The sequence below is a fragment of the Apium graveolens genome, chromosome 5, assembly GCF_009905375.1.
Source record: "Apium graveolens cultivar Ventura chromosome 5, ASM990537v1, whole genome shotgun sequence".
Classification (NCBI taxonomy): domain Eukaryota; kingdom Viridiplantae; phylum Streptophyta; class Magnoliopsida; order Apiales; family Apiaceae; genus Apium; species Apium graveolens.
Window position 1 is genome coordinate 98,316,560 of NC_133651.1, and position 23,036 is coordinate 98,339,595.

General features: G+C 34.2%; 2 protein-coding genes and 2 pseudogenes across 2 annotated transcripts; 1 reads left to right on the forward strand and 3 right to left on the reverse strand.

Moving 5' to 3' along the window:
• The first annotated feature begins 4,575 nt into the window (after nucleotides 1–4,575).
• LOC141661546 (abscisic acid receptor PYR1-like) lies at nucleotides 4,576–5,470 on the forward strand (annotated as a pseudogene).
• A 1,182-nt stretch (nucleotides 5,471–6,652) lies between these two features.
• LOC141660275 (uncharacterized) lies at nucleotides 6,653–15,106 on the reverse strand (annotated as a pseudogene).
• On the reverse strand, nucleotides 14,215–16,029 carry LOC141660276 (NADP-dependent malic enzyme-like). The gene is made up of 6 exons (XM_074467245.1): nucleotides 15,898–16,029; nucleotides 15,708–15,798; nucleotides 15,389–15,517; nucleotides 15,253–15,307; nucleotides 15,048–15,137; nucleotides 14,215–14,590 (listed from the first exon to the last, which is right to left on the reverse strand). Exons 1-5 carry the CDS (start codon nucleotides 16,027–16,029, stop codon nucleotides 15,110–15,112), a joined length of 435 nt encoding a protein of 144 aa, XP_074323346.1. The 3' UTR covers nucleotides 14,215–14,590; nucleotides 15,048–15,109.
• A 952-nt stretch (nucleotides 16,030–16,981) lies between these two features.
• Nucleotides 16,982–18,949, reverse strand: LOC141660277 (serine/threonine-protein phosphatase PP1 isozyme 4-like). The gene is made up of 5 exons (XM_074467247.1): nucleotides 18,946–18,949; nucleotides 18,200–18,759; nucleotides 17,933–18,124; nucleotides 17,188–17,280; nucleotides 16,982–17,102 (listed from the first exon to the last, which is right to left on the reverse strand). Exons 1-3 carry the CDS (start codon nucleotides 18,947–18,949, stop codon nucleotides 17,936–17,938), a joined length of 753 nt encoding a protein of 250 aa, XP_074323348.1. The 3' UTR covers nucleotides 16,982–17,102; nucleotides 17,188–17,280; nucleotides 17,933–17,935.
• Between the last annotated feature and the right edge of the window lie 4,087 nt (nucleotides 18,950–23,036).

The window sequence follows — 23,036 nt, forward strand, 5'->3', positions numbered from 1 at the left end:
GGTATACCATAAGAAAGTTCAGGGACACTTGCCTTATTAATTCGCTTTCACTTCACTAACACTAGTCAAATGGTTCCCACTCACTAACCACTTGCTTTCCTTTTCTACGTCTGACTTCCTCTATTAGACATCACATATACTCATCAACACCATTTCTCAACTCATTTTATTCGATACAAATTTCATTCTACCCTTTGTTTCACCCAAATCCGACGTACGGATTAAAAGTTACAGCAGAATCAGTCAAACAATGCACAAACAATCATTTTATACAGCAATCAGGTCACATATAACATATAGCACGTAAGATATTCAATCCAAATAAATTTTCAAAGAAGACTTGGGGTCAAAACGATTTCCCAGGTATTTAATACGAATTTTTGAACATTTTTCGGAATTAAAATTAGACTCCGAATCATTTTATAATAAAATAATAGGGTCCGAACACCCGAATTTGACTTTAAATAATTTTATAATAATTATCGAGCCTTGAAAATAATTTAAAATAATATTTTAAAGCTCAAAACTATTTTTCGGAATTTTTAAATCAATTTTAAATAATTAAATCCAATTAAATAATCAATTAAAATTAATTAATAACTAATTAAATTAATTAATCAATTACTATTTAAATTAATTGACTAATTAAATAATTAATTATCAACTAAAATTAATTAATTAAATATAATTAAAATTTATTTTAGAATTAAAAATAATTTTCATAATTAAAAATATTTATTTTTGGAATTTAAAATAAATAAAAACAATTTCTGAAAATAATTGTAAAAGAAAATATCATATTTTATAAATAACTAAAACAGGAATATCATTTTTGAATATTCTGGAAAAGCCAGGGTCTAATTTGTAAAATCCACAAAACCACGGGGGTTGGACGGTAATTTCACCGTCGTCTTTCCCGTTCGCCGGCTTCGGTGGCCGGCCGCCATTAACGGCGGCCACCAAGCTTTTCGGCCACCTGCAGAACAGCCCAGAATCCAGCCAAAATTTGCAGAACTCAAGAATAACACGCCAGGAACACAGCTAAGCAATCGTTTTAACCTGAATCGCCGGGAAGAGCTGCCGAAACCGAACGAACTCGAGTTTTCCGGCGAGGCTTTTCCGGGATCCTTTGGCCTTGAAACTGGTATCATTCAACTCCTCCTTTCACGATCTATTTAATGATATAAGTCATACGTTCCAACGTTTAACGAGTCGAAAATCCGGCCAAAAAGTTAAATTTCCCAGTGAGATTATTCAAGAACACGAAGAACATTTAACCTCAAGAATCAAATCAACTTTTCTACATGTTATTGAACTCGATTTTTGACATATAATATACCGAATTGACCAGGAAGAAAAGATCTACACGATTATGCCAACAAATCATATCAAAAACATCAAGAACAAAAATTCATAATTTAATCCATAATTAATTCGAATTAAAATAATTATATCAGAAAAATACTTTGATTTCTGGGTAAAAACAGATGGTTGATTCAGAAAGAGGATTTCAAGAGTTTCATTTTGATATATTGCACGCCCGAATCGGAGTTCGATAACGCCTTCGTTTGTGCGATTGATTTTCAAGAATATTGCGTTTTTATAAAGTTTTCTCTATTTTTCAGGGTTTGTACTGTCTGATTATGATTTTGCGCGTGAAAATTAAATAAGAAATGGCTTTTTATATTTACAGAATATTAATACGTTCTGGATCATGTTGGATCGATAAATACGTTTGTTTTGGATAAACATTATTCTTTTTGGATAAACACTATCCTGTTTTGGATAAGCACTATCCTGTTTTAGATAGTCGTTATCCTATTTCGGATAATTATCAAAACCGGGCCTTTATAAAACGATTTATACGAAGATAATGTTATCGAAAAGGGTTAGCGTATCGAAAATATCGCATCGGGCCGTGCACAGGTCCAACCGTAATCCGGATCGAAAAAGTCAAAACATGAAAAATGTCCGGAATTACCAGATTATGTTAGGAAGGAGTTTTCGGAAGAGTTTCGGGTTATAAAAACGTAAAAAAGGTTGAGGTTGGACGATTCCCGGCTTTATAAAATAATTTTGTAAATATTCAGAAAATAGTTAATAAATTCATAAATCAATATAAAATCACATAATACTCCAAAAATTACCAGAAAAATACCTTAATTATCTATATTTTATTCTGGACATAATGAAATTAATATACCTAGACTTTACCACATATAAACATCCACATAACCACACCAATCATCAAATAATTCACCAAAATTCACATAATAATCACATAAAAATCATTTATTGATAAAAATAATTACACGTCATGTCCCGAATATTACGATGTATTTCCCCAAATGAGGGCCCGTCCTACCCCCAAGACGTGTCATCCCCTCGTGCATTACAACCTAAAACCTAATTCTTCATCTTTTATCCCAAATCGATTCTAATTAACACGTATTTGACCCCAAATGATTCAATGTCAAATTTTGGATATAACATATATTTAGCATTAAGTATAGCATTTTACCATTTTAACACTAAGAGCAAGTCCTAAAGTGGGTGTTATTGTTATAATAATCCAATGCTCATGTAACCCATATCATGTATTTCCCCAAATGAGGACTATCTATATAATATTGTGCCTTGTCTTATAATCCAATGCTCAAGTAACCCATATCATGTATTTCCCCAAATAAGAGCGCGTTCTAGCCCAAGACGCGTCATCCCCTCGTGCATTACAACCTAAAACATAATTCTTCATCTTTTATCCCAAATTGATTCCAATTAACACGTATTTGACCCCAAATGATTCAATACCAAATTTTGGATATAACATATATTTAGCATTAAGTATAGCATTTTACCATTTTAACACTAAGAGCAAGTCCTAAAGTGGGTGTTATTGTTATAATATAGCACCCACACAAAAAAAAAATCAACTCCAATAAGATGCTATATTTGGTGCTAAAATAGTAAAATGTTATACTTGGTTCTATATTTAGAATCAAATATAGATGATGCTATAATTGCCGGATAAACATGCAAGTATTAAAATATATTAATAAAGTAATAGTGACAAATATAATTGTGTACTTTATAATTATGTAATTTGAAATAGAGTTTTATGAAAATATGTTTGGTGTGCTATTTTGCATTTTACCATAAATTCTATTTTAGCATCAAAATTTATTTTTTGATTTTAAATTATAGTAATAGCTACATTTAATTTACGATCACTATTGAAATTCTAAACACAACTTGCTTTTACGCAACAATTACTAATTTTAACTCCCTCAAAGTCCCTGACCATAAGGGGCGTAGCTACATTACGGGGTCACTTGCATCTTCTTATCTCTTAAATAACTTCTTATATGTATTATATAAAAACTTAAATTTTCTATATTTGACCCCTAAAATTAATAAATTTGACCTCATTTAACATTTTTAACCTTACTTATATTTTATTCTTAATCTCATTAGATTAGATAACTTGTAAAAGATACATAAATTTATTTTTTATTTTTAACAAAATAGGTTAAATATATCAGATAATAAATAAATTATTAATAATAGTCTTGATATATATAGGCAAGTGCTCAAATACAAACCAATATTAGAATACAAATTCAAACTAAATAACAACCACATGTTTAATCTCTTTCTCTGTCCCCCATGTGCATGTATATATTTTTCTCTTCGTTTTTAATTTGACTTTTCCCGTTAGTCGGTTAACTATTTTTTAAAAATAATTGCACCGTATTTTTCTCCATCTCCCACTCATCAATTTGCATAGCATATTTGCTATATTCTAACGACAAATCAGTATTTAATCTTACCCGAATCAGTAAGCTGAAATCAGTACTATTCTAGTAACTGGTAGATATTAGTGATTCTCGTAGATATAATTAGTGATTTATCGTCGAAATATATCAAATATGATATTCATACCAATTGTTGGAGGATGCAGAAAAATACAGTGAAGTTATATTTTAAAAAAAGTTCACCAATTGACGGGAAAATTAAATTAAAAATGGAGGGAATTATGTAGAGTTTTGTGTGGGAGAGTATATTTAAATTGGGTGAGGTAGAATTTGTAGTTTGTATTTTAATTTAGTTTGTATCTCCATGGAACTTAAGTTCTATGGAGACCACTTTTTTTTGGAGACCTTGGAGACCACTTATGTTCTGCAAATTAAATATTGCATTAAAACATTGCAAAACATATTATTTTGCGAATCATGCTCTACAAAGATCCTTATTTTATTCAAAATCTTGAATATCATATATGTACTGCATATAAAATATTACAAAAATATTTTATTCTGCAAAACATGTTAAGTTTGCAGAACATTTGTTCAGCTTGCAGAACATACACATTCTACTTATTAAACTTAAATGATCTTCAATAATTTTAATGAATTAGTGATACTCATAAAACATATTTCACAAAATAATATATTGTATAGTGTTTTGATTGCAGAACACAAGGTTTCCGATAAAAAGTGTTCTCCATTAAACTTTTCTCTATATAAACTGTAACATGTTACCCCGGATCAAATTTCCGGGCTACGCCCACTAGTGAGCCGTGACCACAACTCCACCTTGTTATATACACACCATCCTGATTCCTGTATATAAATCCACTTCTCAAAAAATAACTGTCTCTTTCTCTCTCGTATGGAAAAGAGTAACACGTCAATGATGAAAGAGCAAGAAAGCAGCACAACCCACCACTTAACACTCCCACCAGGCCTAACCCCCGAAGACTTCAACTCCCTAAAACCCTCCATCGCCGAGTTCCACACCTACAACCTTACCACCACTCAATGCTCATTACTCCTCCCTCCTATCCCAACTCATCCACGCGCCACCGCAAACCGTGTGGTCCATCGTCCGCCGCTCGCTTCGACAAGCCCCAAACCTACAAACACTTCATCAAAAACTGCACCGTCAAGCCAACCTTCACAATGCAGTCGGTGACACACGTGACGTCAATGTCATATCCGGATTACCGGCCGCAACCAGTACCGAGAGGCTAGATATACTAGACGATGACCGACATGTCACCGGGTTTAGTATTATAGGAGGTGAACACAGATTGAGAAATTACAGGTTTGTGACGACACTGCATGAAGTGGAGCGTGACGGCAAGATGTTGACCGTAGTATTAGAATCGTACGTTGTTGATGTGGCGGAGGGGAACACGGACGAGGATACGAGGTTGTTTGCTGACACGGTTGTTAAGTTGAATCTGCAGAGGCTTGCGGCTGTTACTGAAGGGATGGCACGGGAAAGCCATGGTATATGAATAATATGGGTTGACATATGTTCTTACATGTACGGCCTGCAGTCTATGCTTTGCGTGTTCATAGAGTCATCATCAGGACAGGACGTGTTTGCTTTGCTTCTGGACAATTTTTCTGGTTTTAAACTTTTGTGACTTTTCATTTACCTGATTAAAGTCTCGTTATCTGAATGTTCGGACCATCCTTACTTAACCTTTGGTTAGATTAAAGTTAAATCGTTTAAAAAAGACATGATTAAATATTGTAATGATTTATTATTCTAGCACAAAATGCTAGAATTGATAATCTTGTTATTTCAAAAATATCTTTCATTTTTTACATTATTTTTAAAAAATAATTCAAAAATTATCTTTTAAATGGTAAAAAAACTAAAATAAATATTTAATAATAATTAAATATTTTAATTCCCTTAAATACTCCTGGAAATTTTAACAAAAATGGTGCATTTTTTATGTAAAAAATAATAAAATGATGCAAATTGTAGTAATAAAAAGTATAAATAAAAATGTGCATTTGGAGCAAACTTGCAAATATATGAAGTTAAACAAACATAACCGGGTGTTGAAAACCAAAATAACTTGTGAAAATGTAAGGAGATATCTGCATGCATCTATTAATTATAAAGTAAAAATTAAGAATATTTGAAAAGAACTTGCTTCCACTTTCCAGAAATAATTGAGCAGGCCGTACCCCCGTGAAAATGTATTCTGAATCCGCACATGGGACGCACGCGATTACCAGTTTACTGTTTACCCCATAATTATGATCTGCAAGTACGCAAGTGTGAGTAATTGTGACAAACTGTACTACATATGAGCACCAAAAAGGCAAAAAAAAAACAAAGAGGTCTGTTGATCTAAGACAGAAGAGGGTTTCTGGGTGTTACCAAGCAGCGGTTTGATGGAGGCAAATTCCAAGGCAAAGGCAGTTCCCATTTTACTAGTAGTAGATTTTATATTACCTCTTTAGGTAATTGCAGGTTATGTGTAAGTAATGCGGAATATGGAGGGATGCTGAAAAGATGCCCACTTCAGGAAACTTAATTACTCACCTTTCTGTACGTTTTTTTTTCTTATTTGCACAGTTACGGGACAGTCCCACCCAAATGGAGTCAGAACATGAATTTGATTATCTACCCACCTCGATATTTTCATATCTTTATCATCGCCGGGAAGCCTAAGTCTTCCTCCCGAGTTGTGTTAGGGAAGGAAGTAAGTGACAGTGAGGTAAATTACTTTCATCTAAAATATGGGATAGAAAGTTTTGGAAGTAAATTATGTAAAATTTATACCTAAACACCCTCACATCTCTATTTGCACTAGGCACTAATTTTCCATATCTGACATTTAGTTTTACATGATTTGACAGGGGAATTTGTACATGAATGATGTTTCCATTAGCTGTACTTTTACTCTTTTGCAGACTCCCATTGCTCCTGAAGCTTGGAGAGCTGATCTTCTGATATATAATTTAACGTGATGGGATAACTCCCTATATTGTATAAAGAGAATTAGTCACATTATAATGGCTATTTATAAGATGAACCACATGTATTATGTATACTGATTTTGCTACCTGGAACTTAACATGTCCATAAGGTGAAGTGCCAATCAGATGCTTCCAGATGCATAGCTTCAGATTTCATACAAACACCAAGCATGTAATCTACTTTATTCCAAGACAATAAAATCCCTTCCAAGAAAATTAACTTCATGCCTTCTCTTATCAAAACACTGCATTGATGGTAGCACGAATGCTGCTGCGTATTGAGGGAATCAATTCGCAGATCATTTCAAGTGATCTGTTTCCTCCTTTTGCGAGACTTCCCTTTCTCAGTTTTAACTGGAAGAGAAGGAAGTTCTCTTTCATAAGAGTACGACCATTTCAATGGAGCTTCAGGTCTAGATGTCTCTCTCCAGGAACCAGCTCAAGGAGGGCCCCCACTACTTGGCACAAACCAAGGGTCCAGTCTCTGAATGGTTGATATCTGCGCACAGCTTTTTGCCTCTTCACTTCTGCAGAGTCTTAAACGCCGTCCAACTTGAATTGAAGCAATGAGCTTATACAAGATCCTAGACAGATCGCCAGCCACATAGTTAAGTTCATCAGGCGATGCTCAAATAAGATTTTCAGCAATATTTAGAGTCCTGCCAACCTGCATATAGGATTTAAGATTTTCAGCAACATTTAAGAAGGTAGTCTTTTATTCTGGGAGGCATTTTCTCAAGCAAATGACAAAACTCTCACACAAAGTCGTCAACTAATGCAACATTAAGTATAAACTACAGCCATAAGTACAGTCAAAGAAAATCTGTTGCACTGTTTATTAACGAGATTGATATTGTTTAATTTGTGAAAATGAATTGACACTTTTTAATGTCAATCGCGCAAATTTAAAACACATGTTTTTCAATTTTAAGAACAGTCTTGGTAGCTGGAATAGTAAAGTAGATTGCCTTTCCAGGGGTAACGTTTACAGTAAACGCATCGTAAACAGTACAATGTTTGAAACATGATTTTCGTATTCAAAAAAATATTAACAGCAGATGAGTTTTAAACACTTCTCGAAGGATGATTGAATATTGGGATTATCCACTATAAACAAAAATTATTTGCGACATTCTACAGAAATAACAATTAATTCTTTACAGATTTACTGCAAACAGTAAGAAATATCTTATTTCATCTTTTATTGACTTTACTCACAATTGCATTCATATCTCAGAGTTTTCAAGTATAATTTATATAGGTCATGCTCTAGTGAGAACGATGAAAGGTGAGGACAATTGTTCTTCACTTCTAAAATTTTGCAAAACGATATATGCAAAAAGTACAGGACAATAGTTCTCAAGATTTTCAATCTTAAATTGTTCTCCCTTGAGCTAGTATATTTCACTTCAGAGGTAAGCTGGTTATCAATGAGAATAAACAGCTTACGCCATTAGCATCATCTGATTTTCTAAAGCTCCAAACACATCAACTAGCTGCGAAAAGTTTTTTTTTTCAAATCAATGTCATCGTCTGATAAGTCGCATGGCTGCAGAGAATAGTTACTTGAGGTTTTAGAGTCCTCAATAGCATATTCATCATAGTCTTCTTCACCGAATATCAATTCATTATTTGGCATAGCAGGATTAAAAACCTCATCTCGATCAACCAGAACACATTGAGACTGTTTTCTCTTTGACTCCTCAGAACTTCTTCCCACCCCATGAATATTTCCAACTGCCAATCAATATTCCTCAGAACACATATCATCAAGATAAAAGAGATTTTTAGGGTCAAACGCCTTAAAAAAACTATACAAATAGCCATTTCGCGAGCTAGATGGGATCAGCACTCTAACCTACCTGCCAATATTTATGCATTGGGACATGATAAAATTAGCAGGATTCAATATTTATCCAAATCTTCTTTTGACATCTGCTCCAGGGAAAGGCCAATTGCAGCCGTTACATCAAGTCTTGTATTAAAGGCAATCATCAGGACAGAATAAAAGGGATGGTACCCAAGATTGAACGGGGTAGTTCTTTAGAAAGCATACAAAGTGATTAACGATTCCCAGCGTTCAAAAATAGACGAGGTTATGGACAAAAGAAAAGAAATGGCGACTCAGATTGCATAATGAAAGAATAGAAAATGTTGCAAGTAATAAAATGTAATCTTCTGCATAGAATGAATGATATATAATATTTCTCATTTCCTTGCCTATTCAGAATTTAGAAATATTTCTGTTCTTTAGTATAAACCTTCAAGTTCGAACTTCCCTTGTTTTCCCCTTCGAAGTTTCTTGTGATAATACCGAAGAGTAGTAGCTTTCTAGATTTAGTGGTCTTTTACTCATAATATGTAAGAAAATGGAAAGTTTGAGGCATATTTTATATTATGATTTCCGGAAACTAACACTTGGAGGTTGTTCCTTGACACGAGGACTTAAAAACAAAGTTGCTTGTTTGTAATGGATTATGAGGATTTTGTCCCACATTGATATTGTAAAATAAAGATATTGAGTTTATATAGCATCTTGTGTTAGTGTTGTTTACAACTACTAGCATAAGTGGAATGCTTGTGTGGCCTAGTGCTAGTGGGAACTCTTATATTTTTCTTTTCTATTACAAGTTTAATTATTTATATTGATTATTTAATTATTAATATAAAATATATTGAGTAAGGATTATTTTAATCATACTCTGAATATATTTTATAATATTAATATTAATTAATCAGGATATAATATAAATAATAAGGAAACCCCATTTTGTTCACTTTTTCTGTTTTGTTACTTGGTGTACCACATCGAGTAAAATAGAAGAAGAGCAACTTGAGATGCCTATATATTGAGAGTTATACTTGAGATTAAAATGATATAAGTCTCGGTGCCTACCTCGCAAACATATATGAGTTGCATAGGTTTTTTGGGCAAATTGAGGTGCGAGTCGCCGTTGATCATTGTTGGTTCTGTGGCCAGATTGATCTGTTGATGTTTTATCCTGAAAGCGATATTGCTACATTCCATCACAGCTTAAGTGGGGGGCAATAATCTCTTCAAGAACAGTCAAGTCCTCTTGAAGGGTTTGGCGACTCAGCTGTTGTGTTCTTCTTCTTATCAGAATTTGGAAAGCGATAACAGATAAGTTTTCTTTACTTTCTTTGTCAATTACAGTCTTTATAGTTTGTTATTGCCTTCGTGTTTTGTTTCGTTAGTTGGTTATTTGCCATGTTCTTGTTATTATATATATAACTGCCCATTTTTGCTGTGTAGTTAGAATTATACCCAACATAATAAACCATTCAGATTATTTAGAAATTCAAAATGAATAAGAATAGACAGGATACAAGTTTGTTAATCTACTGAGGCTGACTGCACAAAGTCTCTTTTCAAACATACTGTGTCAAGATGTTGCACAGTCTCCACAAGACCACGTTTGCTACCTTTAGCCAGTGAAGCAGCAATAGGAGGGCAATTGAGGATTGCAAATTGTAGGAAATATCTTAAGCAATGTACAGGAAATACCTTCCAGAATAAAAATTTCCCAATAAACGTGCATCTGAAAATCAATTAGCAAAATCAGCATCTCCACTGAAGTAACCAAAGGAGACCATACAAGTATATAAAAATTATTAGCATTTATCACATTGAAAAATAAATTTACCCAGGTAGCACTTGTAATATCCGGGATATGTCGTGTAATTATTTTTGCTAATAGACAATTATTATATGTGTTCAGTATCTATTCAGTGAATTACTTGTTAAGTGTTAAATGTGTTTGGATGTTTAAAAATAATATTAATTGAGTATTTTAATTTTAATATGTCCAAAATAAAATATAGATAATTGTCATATCTTCCTAATTATTTTTATGTTGATTTATGATTTTATAGGAAATATATGGATTTTATAAAATCTTTTTCCGAGTATTTAAAAACTATTTTATACAATCGGTAACCAACCGATGTCATCCGTTGTTACGTTTTTATAACCAGAAACTCTTCCGAAAACTCCTTCCTAACCTAATTGCAATATTACGAGCATTTTCCATATTTCTACTTTTTCGATCTGGCGTAAGATTTGTCCTGCGCGGGTCCCGGCGCAACATTTTCGATACATTATTCGTTTCGGTAAATCACTAAAACTCGTATTTTTGATAAACGGGATCTTTTTATTAAACTATCACAATTATCACCTCGTAATACGTCTAACCAGGCGCTGAGACCAAGACCGCAGTACAAATTGTACTGGTTTGGATAATTATCCCGAAAACCGATACCGTTTTGATCAATTTTTATAAATAAACGTATCATTTTGTATCTGGAATGATCCAACCGGATACTAATTTTCCGTAATTATAAATAGCATTTACCGTATTTTATTATGTATCAAAAATCATTTGCAGACAGTAATTATATAATTTTCCAGAGAAAATACCTATATTCATAAACCTTTATGAGAATCAAACTACTATTTGGAGGTGTTATTGAAATCTGCTCGGGAAGCTCTAGTAACCAAAACGGAGGTTTTGAAGAGTACTATCAGATTATACAAGTTCCATAATTGCAGAATCAAAGGTTTATTTTCTGGAAATTTATTTAATTTCGAATTATTTTTATTAAAAATATGAATTTTTGTACGGATGATTGTTTGAATGATTTGATGCATGCATGTTGTAGAGCTTGTTTTCCTGATGATTTTCATATGTCATATGACCGATTTGGAGTTCAATAACATGTTCAAAATTGAGTTTAATCTTCGAATTTTAAAATTAGGGTTTATAACCCGTATGAATGTTTTCAATTGAATTTGGGGCTTTTTGATTTAGGGGTTATTAGCTATTGTATTATAGTGGGTTGTGTTCCTTATGAAATTTGCAATCGATTGGTATATAGCTCATTAACAGAGAATTAGTGAATCGAAGGAGTTGTGTTTTGAAGTTTTCGTCGGTTCACCGGAAACCGGTGATGTTCTTGGCCATTTTCCGGCTAGGTCCGGGGTTATTGATGTGATTTGATTGCATGGTTGTGTTCCTGGTGTTGTGTAGATCATATCTGGAGTAGATGGTGGGGTGAGGATGCCGGAATCGTGTTCTCCGGCCATCCCCGAAATTTTCCGGCGAATAAACTGCAAAATTGGAGTTTAGTCCATGTACTTTTGAAGATGGTGAAGTTCAGTCCCTGAACTTTCCAAAATTTGCATATTTCGGATTCCTGTTTTAAAATTATTTAAAAATCATATTTTCTATTTATTTTAATTATAAAAATCCGTTTTTAATTTCTGAAAATTCCAAAAATTATTATTTTAATTCCAAAAATTATTTTTAATTCAAAAATAAATCTGAATTAATTAGTTAATTAATTTCAGTTAATATTTAATTGATTAATGGTCAATTAATTTGAAAATTAATTGATTAATTGATTTAATTAATTATTAATTGATTTTAATTAATTATTTAATTAGATTTAATTATTTAAAAATAATTTAAAAATTCTGAAAAATAGTTTCGACCTTTAAAATATTATTTTAAATTGTTTGCAAGGCTCGATAATTATTATAAAATTGTTTTGAAGCCAGATTTGGCCAACCGAACCCTGTTTATTATTCTGAAATTGATCTAACAACCCGTTTTAATTCCGAAAAATGTTTTAAAAATCATTTTAAATATCCGAAAACCTGTTTACGACCCGAGACTTCTTTATAAATGATATATCATTGATTGTTTGACGTGTTATGTGCTATATGTGACTTGTTGGTTAACTGTCGGTCTATATGTTCGGTGTTTACTTGTCTATAGCGTAACTTTCAATCCGTTAATCGGATTTGGGTGAAACGAAGGGTAGATAGAAGTATGTTTCGAATAGAATCGTATAAGTTGAGTATTGATAGATGCTTATGTTATGTGAGCAGAAGAGGCAAGGCGTAGAATAGGGAAACAGATAGTTGAGGAGTAGACGATTGTGATTGGAAGTTAGTGCAGTATAGCAAGCTAGTACCAGGCAAGTGTTCTGAACTTTCTCGAGATATATTGTAGTTGGTTGATAGTCCTATTTTATATTGCAAGTGCTTTGAAATACTGAACCCTAAACCCTGATTCCAGTTATTGATCTTGAGCCGTAAACCTTATTCTTTCTAGACCATTGATTGTTGTATACCCAAATATGAACTATAAATATACGATACTACTCCACAAATACATACAAACTAAATACCAAACACTGAATCGAATTACTGACATACTCAAACCATTGTACCTTATGATTTGAAAGACCAATTCATGGTAACCCTGAAACATTGATTCATTTGTTATCCAATTCTTTCAATACCTAACAGTCAAGCTTTGAAATTGCCATATTGATCCTTTGTGAAGGTTGAAACCATTTCATTATTGAACATCCAATGTTGTTTATGATTCTATTTATTGCTTTACATTATTTATTCTGTTATTATGTTAGAATTGGATTGTTTTATAAAATTATGGACCAGATTCGTGGTCAGACCATATAAATGGTCAAGTTAGGCCAATGTGTGCCTTGGATCCAGTAGTTAGAGCAGTGTTGTGTGCTTTGCTCGGGGTTAGTGCGTGACTGATCAACAGCCTAACCTTGGTTTTTAAAATAAAAATATAGTATCCAATCACTACAAGAAAAAAGTCCATAGACATCGCTTTTTGACCGATGTCTATGCTGTTTTCCAACTGATGTTGATGTCGGTGATGTCTATTCTAGACATCGATGAATACCCCATGTCTATACTCGATTAGACATCGATTTTAGTTAAAAAACAGATGTCTATGTGTTGATTATTTACATAAAATGCTATAAAAAAATTAATTAATAACTAAATTACACCTAATTAAACATGTTAAACATATCATGAGCTATCTTTTTTGTCACAAAAACATCGATTTTCATGAAAAACACTGATGTCTATGTGATGATTTTTTACAAAAAATGCTATAACAAAATTATTTAATAACTAAATTACAACTATTAAAACATATTAAACATATATTGAGCTATGTTTTTTGTCACAAAAACATTGATAATTTTGACAGAGGTGATGTAAAATGACATATTAAACATCGGTTTCTTTAATGAAAGGTGATGTCTAATTTAGCGTATAGACATCAGTGTTTTCTAGAATGAAGTGATGTCTATGTATCATTTAGACTTGAACATGTTAGTCTTTAACATCAGTTGTTTGCCTAAAACTGATGTACATTGTGTTTTTTGACATCAGTTTTGTTTGGTTAAAAGTGATGTTTATAATGTTACTTGACATCAGTTTTATCTTAAACAAAGTGATTTCTATGTTTCATTTAGACTTGAACCTGGATTTCTTTGACATCGGTTTTTTACCTTAAAGTGATGTATATTATCTTTTTTGACATCAGCTTTTCTGAATTGAAAGTGATGTGTAAGAAGTTTATAGACCAAATTGTGTAAAGTTTTACATCACTAATTGTGTAATTATTGTCTGAGAACGTCAACCAAAATAGTAAAACATATGATCTGAAATCTAAACTATTACATTCTCGGTTCTAAACATATGCAGCACGGAAGGTTGATAAAAGTTGTGGTTACTGCTGCCTAATTGAAGTTGGTGAAATCCTTGATAGCTTTGGGAGGAAGAATCGACATCTGGTATTTCTTGTTTACACCAGAGCCTTTGGTGATCAGCGTACGGGTAGTGCATAGTAATTGGAGACTTTGTTTGCTGGAATGCGATAGTAGGCCAGTTAGTATGGTGGGAACCATAGCAGCAATGTCATACGCTTCTGCTGCTTCTTCCTGAGTGCCTATTAAATAGTCATGGTGAAAACTGAATGAGATCGCGAGAGAGTATTCTTAATTAAACCACACACACATTCTCCCTAATATAAATGCATTTCTGATAAGCATGATTCAATCAGTACAGGGGATAAGAACTAAAGGATTATTATTCATGGAGCTCTAAACGATTGAAAGAATGCAACACACATGTAAAATTTCTTTATTACAAAATATTCTCCCTGTTTATGCAACAACTTTTTAAATTCCAACAGTCTCCTCCTTAAAGAACACATATCTTAACTTACTACTTTGAGCAAAGAAAAGCACACGTTGTTCTGCTGAGAAAAGTCTTTATTACTGAATATTCTCTCCATTTACACCTTTTTAAATTCCTAAAGTTTCCTCATTAAATAACACATATATCAGCTTACTCTTTTGAGCAAAGGAACAATACAGATAGACAAAAAAAAAGGCAAACCGCACCCGTTCTTTTGCTCAGGAAGGTCTTCTACAAATTCTTGCTTCCACGAACTAACATCCATTGATTATACCAAATTCACAAACAGAAGCTCCCTTAACACAGAGGAAAACCAAACATCATGATCACGAGGAATTTATTAGTTATAAGAGGCTAAGAGCCATAGGTTAATTGACAGTTCACCGGTAAATGCGATAGTTTGGACTATACATGCAGCTTTCAGCAAACTTGACCAGATCTTCTGGAGGAAGACGTGTTGCCAAGCCTGTGAGACATCAAATTTGTTATGTTTTAGGATGGCAAATAGATGGACAATAGATAAATCTATGATACAAAAGATACTAACCAAGATCATATGCTTTAGCAGCAACTTTAGCTGCAATGTTAGCGGATATTGTTCTGATATTAGAAAATGGTGGGAATGTCATTCCCTTATCATAGTGTTCCTGTGTTACTTGACAGGCCAAAGCTTCAGCTCTTTAAAAAAATTCACAGATAATAAGCTTTTACGCACTCAGCTGACATAGTATGCGTCTAGTTATCAAACAATTATGGTTCATACTTAGCAATTTATAGTTCAGTAGTCAGCATTATTAATAGGAAGAATTATGGTATATTTAGAACATGTAATTCCATGGTCCTATAAATGGAGTGTCAGTACTTACAAGCTGCAAGAAGCATTTCATCGTGCATGTGGATTGCACCAGACATAACCAAACCAAGTCCAAGTCCAGGAAAGATATATGCGTTATTTGCCTTTAAAACAAAGAGAACCCAAACATCTCAGTCATTTATGCTTATATAATTTTTTCTAACTAATACTGATATAAAATGTACAAGATAAATTTATAGAACCTGGCCAGGAATGAAAAGTTGGTCATTGTATTTCACAGGGTCAAATGGATTTCCACTGGCAAACACAGTGCGGCCCTGTATTAAGGAATAAGGTTTTGTTGGTTCAATGAGTTTCTTTGAAATAAATAACATCAACTAATGTTGGATACATATCAATATATCATGGAGGGAAGAAAAACATCTTTTGTTTACCTCAGACCAGTTATAAGCTTCTTCAGCAGTGCACTCAGCTTGAGAGGTTGGGTTTGAGAGAGCCATAATAAGAGGTTTCTGCATTTCGTCGGCTCATGAACTTACATACATGTATATAAAAATATGTTATATTGAGATACATGCCAAGAGGGAGGAAGGACCTTATTGAAAGAAGCCATAGCCTCTACAACTTCTTTAGTGAATGTCTTCCCCTGTCCTGATGTTCCAATCAAGACTGTTGGCTTAATAGCCTACAGTAACTCGAAACCAAATTAGAGATCAGAAATCAAACAAGAGACTAGGACGACAATCTTTGATGACTGACTGCAGGGAATACTACGAGTCTACTGTGTACAAGAACAGTTGAATTGTTATTTCAGTTTATTGAACCTCATTTATATGTGTGTTCATGGTTCTACTGGTTCTCATTTATTTATTGGTTCTCACTTGATCAAAACCCACCTTTTTAAATATTTTGCCTTTTCTGTGAGTTAGCAAATCAGGGCTCTAAAATCATTTTTAAGATTATTATCTTGAATCAGATTAGATTTAAGGAAAAGATAAGAAAACTAGATATAAGTAATTATAAAGAGGCCTAAGCGACAGATGTGTTAAAAAACAACAGTCAGCAAGACTGTTGTTTAACAACAGTCTTTTGTGTGCTCACTATAAAATTTTAATAATCATCTTTTGTCTTGTTCTATTTACAAGTTATATTGCAACTCCTCTTCATTCTTTAACAACCAATTTACCGAATCTTCACATAAGATAGATAAGGAAGCTTTGCATTAACAACCATGCTAGATTAGCCAAACCTAAAGTCTACTAAAACTAATTTACACGTATGCAAGTAGACAAATAATTTGAAGGGAAGGGGCGAACCCACAACATACCAAAACTTTCATTACTTGTCGATCCCCTCCTTTAAGAGAATCAAGATACTGGAACTTCTCATATTTCCTGTTGATTACTGCCAAGCACCAATGTGCTTCTTTGTGGATAGGGACAAATATCTGAAATTAATAATGATGATAAGAAATATTGTCAGCATCCCAACTATAATAGGGTAACAATAATTAACACACACACACAAATTACTTTTTCACATTCAATGAGACTGTATCCCAACTTCCTTTGAGTAGTCCATCTTCTGACTGATTTATAATCATAGCCACTTCCCCCACCTATCAACTGAGATCACATATAAAAAAATTTATCAAAACAAATAGGACGCGTAGAGCAGAAAGAAAGATCCAACACCAAAAGAAAAATATATCAGTCAACTCTAGCAGGAACCTTAATTAAATAGGAAATAAAACAAGTAATATTTATATAGGAATAAATTAATAGTCATTATATAAAGAAGTAGCAATACTACAATCAAGTCAAAAAACTATGAGAATTTTGGCAGCATGACACCAACTTAGCCGTCTAAAACTTAAGTCTAACTGACTTTTACTAATTGTTGACGTTTGAAACACCAGGACAGGGGACTATATGTGTAAATACAATAGTCAGAATTCCATCTCTTCTCATTCGGATGATGGTTCTTGAAGAAAGACCCTTTATATAAATATAAAGAAGCAAAGCAAACACTACAAGAAGTGACAAATAAACTAAGTTAATAATAGTAGCAGGTCTTGCCAATTATGGTAGTTGCAATACATTGAAGTTCAAATCATACTTAATAATCTAACTTGTTTTATAGTTTAAGATATGAATAGCACTTCTTTATAAGTTTAAAAGGTGAACTAGTCTAACCAACAAGGTCTAAACTACCACAAACCTGCTAATGGCAAATTGGCAATATACCCAGAAAGGAAAGGCAAGAAAAAGTATATACCAGTTACATTTTTGTGGACATTAAAAAAATATTCTTTTTTTCAGTTGGCTTCAGTACTTGGAAAGAGCACATCATATTTCCATCAACGCTCATCATTGCACCAGCATTATCAAATTCACCGCAATAGTTGGGAGCGGAAAATATGGTAACAAGCTGTCTTTCAGCAAAGAATTCATAACCATCATCCACAACCTGCACAAGCATAACGTCAAGTCATCAACTCCGGTGCAAATTAATTGTTGAAAAAGAGAAAATTATTGGTTTTACCTGATGAGCACGACAAACAAGGTCCAAGTCATGCTTCGCTAAGAACTCTGACATCTTATCAGGGCCAAAGGTGAATGATACTCCTTTATCATTCAATCCCCATCCCTTGACATCATTACTGGGATCTGACCAAAGTAAATCATAGAGCAAACCTGTGTCAGGTATAGCAGTTGGACGTGGCAGGTTTTTGATCTGATCCAAATTGTTAAGATCAGGGGACAGACCACCATACATGCACAATATCTTATCATCAACAACAGCAGCCACAGGAAGACAGTTGAAACAATCAGTAAAGGTTTTCCATAGTTTAACATTGAATCGGCGCTTACATTCATCATAAAATCCATATATTCTATTGATAGAGGCGCATTCATGGTTTCCCCTAAGAAGAAAAAAGTTATTCGAATACTTAATTTTATAAGCAAGCAAGAGCCATATCGTTTCTAAACTTTGTTTTCCATGGTCCACATAATCCCCTAAAAACAGATAATTTGATTGAGGAGGAAAGCCACCATATTCAAAGAGTCGTAACAAATCGCTATACTGCCCATGGATGTCACCTGAAATGCAAACGAGTGTACATTATATATTTTCAGCAAGCACAAATCTTAGTATTAAGTGAACCATAGCAGTCTTGTGTAGCAGAAAATTTAAAAAAATATAAACAAAAAAGCCAGACATTGAAGTGTAAAGTGTAAATAGCTTCACCTTTTATCCAAATCAAAGGTACAAGCCTTAAATTGCACACATTACATATAACATTTTTACAGTTATTGCTACAATTCAATTTGATGTTGTAGAGCTAAATCAAGAGATGAAATCTATAACAAGCACCAAGCACCAAATCAAAACATTTAAAACCTAATCATATCCGTAATAAAATAATAGATCAATATTTATAACGAGCAAAATAAGATAAACAACACTAAATCAAATCACAAATCACAACTAAAGCAAAAAAAATGAGGATTGAAGTTAAAAAATACCATGTAATCAGTAGAGATGAAAGGATCGTTAACTTTACACAATTCACAAAAATAAAAAAAATAAAAATACAAATGAACAACCAAAAACACCCAAATTACCTAAAGCTCTAAATCTTTTTCTCAGATTAGGTCCTGTATATAACCAGAAGAAAAGTATTAGCAACAAGTTTAGACACTAAATTAATAAAAAAAATAAGGGTTTCGAATTAGAAAAAACCCCAATTTACAAAATTAGGGTTTTGAATTCAAAAATCCTCAACTTTTAAAACTAGTCTTCATGCAGAGAAGACCAGTTCGATTCAAGTAGATACAACACTTACCGAAGTAGAGAGGTTAACTGAAAGAGGTTTAACGGAGAGATTGGGAGCCGAGAGAGGTTCAGAGAGAGAGAGAGAGGTTCCAGAGACAGGTTCGAGACAGAGAGGTTCGAGAGAGAGAGAGGTTCGAGAGATTGTGATGGTGAGATGATGGCCGGAGTTTAGAGAGATTGTGAGGGGAGAGAGGTTTGATCGAGAGAGAGAGGTTCGAGAGAGAGAGGGAGGTTCGAGAGAGTGAGAGAGACTGTTTTTTAGTTTTTAGTTTTGATTTTTTAGTTTTTTGTTTTGATTTTGTATCTGAAGATTAATTTGGGGGGAACCAAAATTTGGTTAAGGGGGGAGAATTTTGGGATGGGGGGAATTTAGAACTAAAACTGAATGAAAATTTGACTAAGGGGGGAAAGAAAAGGTGGGCGTGAAATTATTTTTTTTAGTGAATTTTAGACATCGGTTTAATTATAACCGATGTCTACAAAGAACAAAGACATCACAAAAACACGGGGTGATGTCAATATTTCTTTTAACATCAGTGGCAAAGTTAACCGATGTCTAATGTGTGATGTCTATTGACATTATTCTTGTAGTGAATTCTAAATCGTAATTCATTGTTCACTTGATATCATAACCCTTTTTCACTTGATGATCATTATTCTCAGTCTTGTCATTGAGACTTGCTGAGCTAGTTAGCTCATTTGTGCGATGTTGTTTATGTTCTTTTCCAGTTAAGAAGGAACCAGTTGGTAGCAAGGATCCCCAGTCCAGCACGAGAGCTAGGGGTTCAGGTTGATCAAGTTAAGCTAGTAGGCATATTTTGGAATAATTTAAGTTTGTAAAAGTTTGTAATAATGTTTAATACTCAGTTCCGAGTTTGAATAGTTGGGATTTGGACGGTTTGTAATATAAGTGTGTGTTTGGCTTGTGTGCATACTTTAACCTGTTGCGGTCTGTGGTAGTTGGTAAGTAGGGTCACTGCATATTATTATTATCTTTATTATTGTTATAAGCAGGTTATACATAAGGTGTGTGTGTGTGGACCCCCAAACTTCTGACCCGGGTTTGGAGGGCACCACAGGTTTGGTATCAGAGCTATAGGTTATAAGTCACTGACACAAGCCTAGGTTGACGGGAATGGGTAGAGGGTTAGGATTAGAAGTAAGGAATAGAAAGATAGAACGTCGAGAGGTCGAGTGATACGTTATAATAGGTATTAGTATGATTCGCCTTGTGGTTCGAGATTCTTATATTACAATATGATTTCAGATAGCAGCGATGACCCACTTTTTCATCCACGTATCAGCTGATCACTCAGAGCCTTCAGTTGGAGTACCATCTTCAGATCCACGTCCTGTTGTTCCACCGGTGTTGGCTATTCTACCCCCACCTGTGTTGCAGCCCGTGCCACTACAGGCTATTCCACCCCCAGGCATGAGGCCACCTATTAGAGGACCCTACCTGCTGATTCAGGCTTTACTGGTCATTCAGTTACAGGAGTACCTTTCCAGTTCTCTTCCTATCTTGTCCCATATCATCAGTTTGAGGCTTGCCTTATGGAGCAACGATTCTTACAGGGTCAGATTCAGGAGTTATTACATATCATGCATACCAGAGAGGTTGGGAGTGATGAGAGGCGACTCAGAGAGAGGCTTCAGGTGTTTCGTAGAGCAGCTGCTGTGAGGATTGTTGAGGCTACACATGAGGACATCACCCCTGATTTCCTAGTGGGGTGGGCTAAGTGGGTTCTAGAGGAGCTTGAGGAGATTGGAGGTCCAGACTTGCCATGAGTCAGAGATCCAGAGATGGAGATGCTGATCAGTGTTGTTATGGTTGTATAGTATGTACAGTAGTGTGTAGTATGTATCAGTAGACTTTTGAGTTGTATTTATAGACTAGATCTGTTGACTAGTGAGTAGGTTATTGTACCCTTTTTGCTTTTACTTCCGAAGCGTCTTTACGCTTGTACTACCCAAAACTTTTGATATATATATACCAGTACCTTTTCTTTTCCAGCATTGTCATTTATTTTACTACACCTGTTTTACTTTACCATATTTATTGCACCAGTTATACCCCTGTAATACCATGTACCCTATTCTCTTAACTGTTTATATTCTATAAAGAAGCATGTAATTTACTTAGTTCAATTGTTACAACTATTTTCAAAAAGAGATATTTCTATTTTACAAAACTTCTCTTTTATGCAAAGGATGTGATTTAAAAGCTAAATAAGTTGTTTGATTCTTTACAGAAAATGCCTCCCAGAAGAAATACCCGCACCAACACCCAGAATGAAGAAACCAACAACAACAACAATAACAACCAAGATGATACAAACCAGAATGCAAACCCAGGACCCATAGACCCAGCAATAGCCCAGATTCTCCAAATCTTGGCCCAACAAACAGTTCACCTGGCACAACAACAACAAAGACAGACCAATCCCCAGGTAACTTTCAAAACTTTTCAGGCAGTAAACCCACCAGAATTCAAGGGTTCCTTTGAACTGATTGAAGCAAATGTTTGGTTAAAGGAAATAGAGAAGTCATTTGCCTTAGTGAAGGTAAAGGAAGAACAGAAGGTTGAGTTTGCGAGTTATTACTTGAAGAATGAGGCCACCTATTGGTGGGAGACTGTGAAGACATTAGAAGGTAAAGATGATATTACTTGGGAGAGGTTTAAGGAATTGTTTTTAGAAAAATATTTTCCCTAGTTTGTCCAGGATCAGATGGAGCTGAAGTTTTTAGAGTTAAATCAAGGAAATATGTCGGTGGCGGATTACGAGAGTAAGTTTGAAGAATTGTCAAGGTATGTGCCGTCATATGTGAATACTGATAGGAAGAAGTCTAAAAGATTCCAGCAAGGTCTGAAGCCATGGATCAGAGGGAAGGTACCCATTTTTGAGTTGGATACCTATGCAGGAGTTGTATAGAAGGCCATGATCGCAGAGAAAGAGAGCGAGATGTCACAGAAGGAGAAAGAAAGCAAGAAAAGGAAATTTGAGGGAAATGAAGGTCAGTCACAACCCTGGAAGTTTCCAAATTTTAAGAAGGGCAAGTTTCAGCCAGGGAGAAATTTTAATTTCAAGAGACAAAATGCAGGCGACGGAGGCCAGGGCAACCATCCAATTAATGTGAATCAGTCGAATCAGTTGAGGTTAACTTTTCCAGATTGTCAGTTATGTGGGAAGAAATATGGAGGAGTTTGTAATAAGTTGAATGTCGTTTGTTTCAAATGTAATCAGAAAGGGCACTATTCGAGGGAGTGCCGAAGTCAGCCAGCAAGAGAGCCACCAAACAAGGATCAGCCTATCCGGAATCCAGCAATTAAGGTTCCAACTATTGGATTTACATGCTTCAAATGTGGAAAGCCAGGACATATAGCCAGGGATTGCAAGACACCAGCCCCAATCAATAATGCATTGAGGATTATGGGATCTACCCCAGCAGTGAATGAGACTCCAAGGGATAGAGTTTTTGATATGTCTGTGAAAGACGCTATCCAGAATACTGACGTCGTGGCAGGTACGCTTAATGTGAA